The sequence below is a fragment of the Amphiura filiformis genome, chromosome 19 (genome assembly GCF_039555335.1).
Source record: "Amphiura filiformis chromosome 19, Afil_fr2py, whole genome shotgun sequence".
Classification (NCBI taxonomy): Eukaryota; Metazoa; Echinodermata; class Ophiuroidea; order Amphilepidida; family Amphiuridae; genus Amphiura; species Amphiura filiformis.
The window spans coordinates 100,886-109,686 of NC_092646.1; the positions used below are offsets into that span (position 1 = coordinate 100,886).

An 8,801-nucleotide genomic window follows, 5' to 3' on the forward strand; every position below is an offset into this window, starting at 1 on the left:
TCACGTCGTCAGCGGCTGTCGCGATGCAACTGTGAACTGCATGTAATTTGCCATTGCTATGATATCGTAAGCTGTTACGTCCGTGATGTCCAGCTCTCCGGTGTAGGCAAATTGTAGGAGACTCTCGAAAATCGCTGCGTTACCTTCTATTGTGATCTCATCTTGATGACTTTCAGCAAATCCTGGGGAAAGAGAAAATAGTGGAATTTAATCAACTAAAATCAATTTTTAAAATATTTTGATCCCTTGACAAACAGTGATACACCCCTTATTTTCTAAATAAGGAGATTAAGGTCATGTCTTCCATGGTGTATGAATTCCAACTGGAGTTTAGACCATTACAAGCTATGCAAAATATTTCCGGATAATATCAAAACTGCATTAAGCGCACACGACAAATAATATAATTTGTGGCATTCTCAGCATAAAATACAGCTCTCTTCTGCAATTTGACATTAGATAAAATATGTACCGTATTCAAAAAGCATTATTTTGTATCCTAAATATATTTTTAGACAAATCTTGGATGGGAGGAAATTTAGCACTGATCCAAATTTATGGGGTGGAGGATTGGCAAAAATGGAAATGCTGTAAAGTGTGCTGAGGCTTGTGGATCAATGTCTAGGCGTTGTGCTTGTAAGTAGCACACTTAAATCACAGCACTATCTTTTTTTGACATTTAATGCACACATATCAAATACATCGTTGGGCACAGCTTCAAATTATGAGCATACACTGTAAGTGCCAGACTCAGTGCCAGTGTACCTATATGTGTACATCCATATCAAAACGATGCACTTGTCGGCTGCTACATGTGTCTCATTTCACAAATAGCTAGGAATAAATACCAGTCTCATATCAAGTGTAGGTGACCTCCACTTTGGAGATGAGGCTGATATTATTCCTAGTTATTATGTGAAATGAGACACATGTAGCAGCCGACAAGTGCATCGTTTTGATATGGATGTACACATATACCAGCCCTCGAATTAAGGATCTGAAGGGGCACGGCAACTTTTTTAGGGCAAGTTGATAATTGCCTTGGATTTTCACTGAAAAGGCAAGGCAGCACAGCAATTTGTAATATTTCAAGAGGGCATCATGGCAACTGTTGAAAATTTGAGAAGGGCACCAAGGCAATTTCTCAAAAGTGAAGAAAACACACACAAACTTAGTTAGATGATTTTATAATGAAGGGGCAGGGCTGGGGCAACGACGGCAACTTCATTAGAGGGCACGGCAAGTGAATGCCTTGGGTAAAGGACATATTTTGAGGGCATTACGGCAGTGGGGTTGGGCACCCACGGCAAAATGCCATGGGTGCCGTGGGTTAATTCGAGGGCTGACATATACGCATTAAAAATACCCCACCAGATTGATACATGTACGTTGTGCACCAGATTGATACATACATGTACGTTGTGCAAAATTACCGTAATTTTGGGTTTCTACTGGGGTGGGGGCAACAGTTCTGACTGGGGGGCATCCCCCCCATGGCGCCGCCACTGGAAACACTGCCTTAACAAATTGACATGATTTACTCGCCGCGAAGAAAAATAGCGTCGTTGGGCAGGAAAACCTCCTATGTATCATTGGCCCCTGAACATGTTTAAAGCAAAACCTCCTATGTGACCTGTTGGCAGTTTTGTTTTAAACATGTTCAGGGCCACATCTTACCTCTTGTAAACATTCCCATGAAATAGCTACTGCTGGCAGCAAGAACAGCTCGGTGTGCACGAAATGTGCGTTTTCCAATTTTGATGGTGACATCACAGAGTGTGTCTTGCTTGCGGAGGTCGTCTAGGCTAGCGGTCAATACATTGGAGTAACATGCACAGAGTCCTTTGGGATGAACTGCAGATGCCATGGTAACACTGTGAGGTGAAACTTCTGTCCTGGTCCCTGCAAACTTGTAGAATGGTTCCGAGTGATAGAGGAACTGACTTCCTTCTGTGTTTACAAAGATATCAAGAGCACTGAGCAGTGTTAGAAAATATGCAGTTAGTTTATATTGTCACTTCTAAGTCTCTAGCTAATAATTTAGGGAAATAGACCCCTTTAAGGTGGTACTACACCCCTAGCCAATTTTGTGCCTGTTTTTGCATTTTTCTCAAAAATTACAGCGCATTGGTGACAAGTAAAATATGTATATCATAGGGGTAAGGACTACAACTACTGCCCTAGAAATTCAGCAACTCAAGGTAAGTAGTTATTGATTTATTGATCAAATATTAGTTTTCCCTCATTTTTGACTGTTACTCCACAACTGTTGTCTGTAAGCCTACTGAAATTAACTTTTCCAGTGCAGTAGTTGTAGTCCATGCCCCTATAATATACATATCGTACTTGTCACCAATGCGCTATAATTTTGAGCAAATGCAAAAATAGGCACAAAATTGGGAAGGGGTGTAGTACCGGTACCTCCTTAAAACTTCCATTTACTTCAAAAGTCAGATTTGATGGTAAAAATAGACCCCAACCCAATTTTTGATCGGCCACCACGGGAAAACGATAAGGGTTAGGGATCTGAAAGTTGTGGTTTATTTAATGGCTATAAACTTGCATAACATTTGACTTTGAGTGAAATTTAAAGAAATTCTGGCGATCTTTTCTTTTAGACCACCCAAGGTTAAAATTATGAATATGAAATTAAACTTTCGCATCAAGGTTAAACATGTTTTAGTAATACAACCATACCTTTGATTTCTTCGAACAAGCTTGATTTACGCTCCAATATCAAGTATTTTCAAGCGTGTTTGACAGGTTTTTACTCCGTGACGCAATTCTCCATTTTATCAAGATGGCGAATTTCACGAAAAACATGAAGTATAATCCTTTAAAAAACCTCATTTTACAAATTCTTTGTCACTTTCCACTCATCTGATCATCTTATAATGTGACGGAAGTGATGCTGGTTTTACAATACAAAGGTATGTTTTTTGCTTTTCCGATGATTTTAAAATTGTTTTTTGAGACAAAAACAGAATAGCCATTAGGGATGGGTTATTCCGTTTATTTTCCTAAATGTGTGCGTTTAACATATTAACACGCATTGATCCTGCCCCGTCTGACGGCAAGATTTCATGAATATACGATAGGTGCGGAGCACGTCACAAAACCGGAATTTCTAACAGAATACGTAAGTAGGCCTACCACTACCAATGGCGCGTATAAGGTAAAATTCGCGAAGTCAAACATGTCAGAAACTGCATTATTTCGACATACTAGTAGTGTTAAAGGCCCATTCAGTGATTTGCTCATCCGGACGATCGTAAAAATCATCAAAATTCAGATTTTGGTACCTTTGTAATTGGCATAGATGTGCTAACATAGCCTGCTAGTGGTTCGGTCGAAAGCCGTGTATTTTAAACAAAATAAAGCATTTACATGAATCTGGACTTTTGATACTGACAGTACAAAAAGTCCGACTCGAGATCGAAAGAAGCTCACTCTCCACCATACCAACACGCGTCGCGTATTGTTTCTACTACTTATTACATCAGTAGCTACACAATTTTAACTGTTTTTCATATTTGAATTGACCGTTAGTTTGCCTCGGTGACGTTTAATTGCTTATTTTGTTTTCTACTACAAAAATTAAGCGTCTGTTACTCTGTTTTAAATCAATTTAGACTCTACTTCCCCGTGTTAGAAACACTGGACTAGGAAGTTTTTCCAGTCGATTGGTGGCGCACTGTACGAAAATCTCGATTTTCTCGAGTCGATCTGAGTTGAAGTAGAAAACCTTTCTAAAACTTCTGTTTTTTGACTAATTTGTCGATGTATTCAGGGAAAAGTGGTTTAATGAAATTCTGTAGACTTATTCTTTATTTCTAAGCAACTCTGACAAATTTCCATTTTTTTAATGTTCCTGTGAAATCACTGAAAGGGCCTTTAAGGGGCTACTACACCCCTGGCCAATTTTTTGCCTATTTTTGCATTTTTCTCAAAAATTATAGCACATTGGTGATAAGTAAGTTATGTATATATTTATAGGGGCAAGGACTACAACTACTGTACTGAAAATTCAGCAGCTCAAAGCAAGTAGTTATGGATTTATTGATCAAATATTGGTTTTCCTTCATTTTTGACTGTAACTCCACAACTGTTGTCTGTGCTGAAATAAAATTTCCAGTGCAGTAGTTGTAGTCCTTGCCCCTATGATATACATATACTTGATACTTGTCCCCAATGCGCTATAATTTTTGGCAGATTTGAAAGCAGCCAGGGATGAAGATTTGACTAGTGTCAGGAAGGTACAATGTACATGTAATTCCATATAGCGTAGAGTGCATATGGGAAAAAAGATTTTTGAGACAGGGAGAGACGGGAAAACGGAATAACATTAACAAGGAAGGACGCAGCTGTTGAGATTGCGAAGGTCAGGGCGCGGGTGCAGTTTAAATGGGTTCAATAAACAAATCGTTTCGCCGGCACGTTTCAAGAAATTAAATTTACCATATTTTGATAATTAGTTAGGGGTGGTGCAATAATTAGGCTTTTGACTAACACACGCGTCACGTCACGTCACGTCGCGTCACGTCGCGTCGGCGTCACGTCCACGTCCACGTCACGTTGATATCTTCTTAAAAGGTACAAACAAGTCATACGGTTGAGATCCAATTTGACCTTGACCTCTATCAAGCTGGGGGCATTGGGTGAATGCACCCGAGGTGGGCCACATAACACCCGCCCAACTAACTGGGTACCGTTGGGTCCCTCAATTCTCTGTTTTCAACTCCTATTTTCCTATTTTATTTTTATTTGATAAAAACTTTCCCGGAAACTTTTTTCCCTTCGCCACTTTTGTATTTCTTTTGCCAATTGAGAATGCTTGACAACCACCTGTATTTACTGCCTTTTTGACAACCCGATCCAATCACCCAAAACAAGCCAGAACTCAACATGACCCTTGTTTGCACCCCAATCAATGTTTCGCTTAGCACATACATGTACCATGAACATGCACTAGGAACTTCCATTGAAAAGACCCGATATGAATGCATGGGATACTGCGTGGCTATTTTAAAACTGTGGAAAATACCCGGGCCAGATTCTCGCAAAGGGGCTAACACCGTCCCAGGACACACCGGCCCCGCAGAAAAACCCGCAGACGCCACGAAAAAATGAACAACACAACCGCGCGGCGCAATAACATGACCCAGCCCACCCCACTTGACATGGCCAAAGAGCCTCCCAGGCCTAATGTTGACCCGTCTTCAAGAATACGACCTCAGAGTTTTCAATGGAAAATTCCATACAGCTGTGTTTGTTTTACTTGGTCACGTTGTTGCACACGTGTTTTCCATGGCCTGCTCTATTGCATATGATACACACATGCTGATATCGACAGTGAACGAACTTGCACCCGCTGGGCCTGTTGAAATCAAAACAAATCTTTGCCGGGGGGTCCACTCTTGCAGTAGATGGGGCACTTGGGGTTCTTTTTAGACGGTTTTGGGAGCCTCCGTGAGGGTAATTTGTGGAGTTTCCTGGGCCTGATTGAGTGGGATTTTTGAACCCAGAGAACCCATTAAATGGGGTCGGATTTGACATGAACATTACTGCAAGAGTGGACCCCCCGGCAAAGATTTGTTTTGATTTCAACAGGCCCAGCGGGTGCAAGTTCGTTCGCTCATGAAGATATCAACGTGACGTGACGTGTGTTAGTCAAAAGCCCAATAATTATGTGTACTTCGGGGTGAATTCTCAAAATGGTCTGCCAAAATTGCTTGCCCCCCTTTGGCCGTGCCAAAAAACCTTTGCCCCCCCCTTTCGACGTGCCAAAAAACCTTTGCCCCCCCCCTTTTGACATGCCAAAAAATCTTTGCCCCCCCTTACACATGCAAGATTTTTGGGAACCCGAATTTAAAACCTTAAATTGTCTTAACATATAATGCGAAAGCAGCGAGCAGGAAATTTTGCATATTTGAACGTGTTCAGAACGCTTTTCCCTCGCCTTTTTAGGGCGTAATATAAAATGGTGCCCAATCTGTGCCAAAAATTATCTGTGCCAAAAATTGCTTGCCCCCCTCTTTCGACCTGCCAAAAATGCTTGCCCCCCCCTTGGCCTGCCAAAAAAAATCTTTGCCCCCCCCCTATAATTCACTTCCGGGTACACATAATTATTGCACCACCCCTTAGGGATCGTTTTATTTTAACCTCTGGCATGAGAGATAAGGTTAAAGATAAGCCACTCTGTGTTCTCATTTTGCAACTAAAATAGGCTTCTAATAAAGCTTAAATTTGCGGGCCATTATGCTGGCCATCCATGTATTTGAAACATGGCGGATATACTAAGCACCCTCACTACGTTCGGGTCTGTGAGGGTGCTCGACCAGGCATGGGGGGGGGGGCAAAGATCAAGGCCAAGGGGGTGATTTTTGACAGACCATTTTGAGAATTCACCACCTCATGCACCTGGGGTACACAAATGACATAATTATTGCACCACCCCTAATTCTAGATCTTCAGGCCACTAGTATTATTAAATTGTATGCCATCATTGACATCATGGTCTAGTCCGAATAATCAGACCCAGAACAAAATATTAATTTCTGACATGATCCTGTTCTGGACTATGGAGCAGTGGGAGCATTTTTGATAATTTTGTTTCATGATTTTAGGGCGTACCTTACTTACCACTACGTGCGCTCTCTACTCATCTAGTACTGGAATATTTGATGTCTTGTCCTCAACTACACACGGTCATATTCAATTCCAGATGAAACTTTCATCCATTCCATTCCGTTTCAGATTTTCCAGCCAATTTATGTACCGTACTGTGCATAAAAATACTATTGCAAAATTGGCGATCGAAAAATACATGAAATATCAGCTGGGATCTAGGTCAGAGGTCAATATTAGGGTTGGACGATATAGGTATACAAGAAATAAGCAAACCAAGCACAAAAATGAGCGATTGATGATGTCTATGTTTTTGGCAGTTGAATATGGGGGGTAATTTTTGGCACAGATGTTTGGGCAACATTTCTTTTCTATATTATTATTCCCTAAAAAATGTTTTCAAAACTTCCTGTCTCTCATTTTATATGGACAGCAACTTTTACCCCCAAATTCTGCTCAAGTTAAGTTGTTTGTGTAAGGCCTAAAACTTGTGCATGAAGCGTTTCATGACGGGAGAAACTGAAGAGTTGCACAATAATCAGTATTCTCAATGCAGTGTTGTTGTTATTGTTTTTACTTTTATTTATTTTTTTAAAAATCAAACATCAACTTGAAAACAATAAATTGCTAATGTATTAAATTATTAAAATAGTTTTAAAATTGCCCAGCACTAGAAAAGTTATAAAACAGAGGGCGGTATTACCAACATTTAGACAGGATTTATTATTCTACTTTGTTGTCTGTATTCTTATTTTGTCAGTTTGTTGGTCTTGGTTTTTTTTTTCTCATCATGATTATGATCTTTTTAAATCCACACAGCCTAGCCTGCATATGCAAGTAAATTAGTTAGGATAATTATAATTACACCTCTCTCCGTGGTTAATAATGTAGGGCCTACATTTTAACTATTGTGTCATTTTTGACTATAAACACAACCCGGAATCATTATGCTTAAAATTTGTAGGCTATATGTGGCTGTGCAATAATTATGAGGCCCCGGGGATAACATTTTCAAACAGCTCACCAAAAATCGCTTGCTCCCCCTCCCCCGCCTCTCGGCCCATCAAAAATCGCCCCCCCCCCCTCTCGGTCTGCCAAAAAATCTTTTCCCCCTCCCCTTTGCACATGCCAAATTTTTGGGATCCCAATTTTGCAAATTTGAAATGGTTTTGATAGGCCCTACATGTTGCGAGCAGGAAAATTTGCTTAAAGCATTTCCGTAATGTTTTTCTAAGCCTTTTTAGAGCGCTTTATTTAAAAGGTGCCCCGTGAACAGTGGCGGCACCACGATTTTTTCGGGGGGATTGAGGGGCAAAGTGAATTTCAGGGGGAAATCGACAAATTTTGCACAAATTTTGGGGTTTTGCCTCCTTCGGCTCCCCAAAAATGTTGCCCCCCCACATTTTATCCTCCTACCAGGGCTCATACCGGTAATTATTGCACAGCCCCCAATTGCCCAAAAATTGTTTATATTTAAAAGATAAAGCCAATTATTAGTTGAAAGCACTCCCGAAAGCACTAAGAAGAAAAAAAAAAACTGATGAAAGCGAGAGTCGAGTGTACAAGGCTACTCAGTAGCAATAAAATATAATATCTTTTAACGCCATCCTTTTACAGAGGGCAGTATATTGCCACACACGGTCTGCACACGGTGTATCAGTGTGTGAAAATTGCAGAGGGCAGTATAAGAATAAGGGCACAGATCGCTCAAAATAACTTCAAAATTCATTTAAAAACATTGCCTGGGCCAGGTGCAGAAAAGTGCCGCCTTTGCACATGCCAAATTTTTGGAATAGGCCTACCAATTATTTTGCAAACTCAAAATGTTAGATATCATAACATGCATGTTGCGAGCACAGCGAGCAGGAAAATGGTCATATTTAGGTCATTTCATTTCCGTAATGTTTTCTAAGCCTTTTTAGAGCGTTTTATTTAAAAGGTGCCCCGTTGAACAGTGACGGCACCAGATTTTTTTGGGGGGAGGGGGCACTTAAGTTGAGGGGGCAAAGTGAATTTCAGGGGGGTGGGGAATCGACAAAGTTTGTTTTGCCTCAAAAGTGTGTGTGGGGGGGGGGGACTGGGAGGAAAGAAAAATCTGCCGCCACTGCCCATGAATGTGTGCCAAAAATCGGCTTGCCTCTTCCCCTCTCGGCTTGCCAAAAAGTGCTTGCCCC

General features: G+C 40.8%; 1 protein-coding gene across 1 annotated transcript; it reads right to left on the reverse strand.

Annotated features, from left to right (window-relative positions):
• On the reverse strand, positions 1-6,833 carry LOC140141655 (actin-binding protein IPP-like). The gene is made up of 3 exons (XM_072163565.1): positions 6,643-6,833; positions 1,678-1,950; positions 1-182 (listed from the first exon to the last, which is right to left on the reverse strand). Exons 2-3 carry the CDS (start codon positions 1,865-1,867, stop codon positions 1-3), a joined length of 372 nt encoding a protein of 123 aa, XP_072019666.1. The 5' UTR covers positions 1,868-1,950; positions 6,643-6,833.
• Between the last annotated feature and the right edge of the window lie 1,968 nt (positions 6,834-8,801).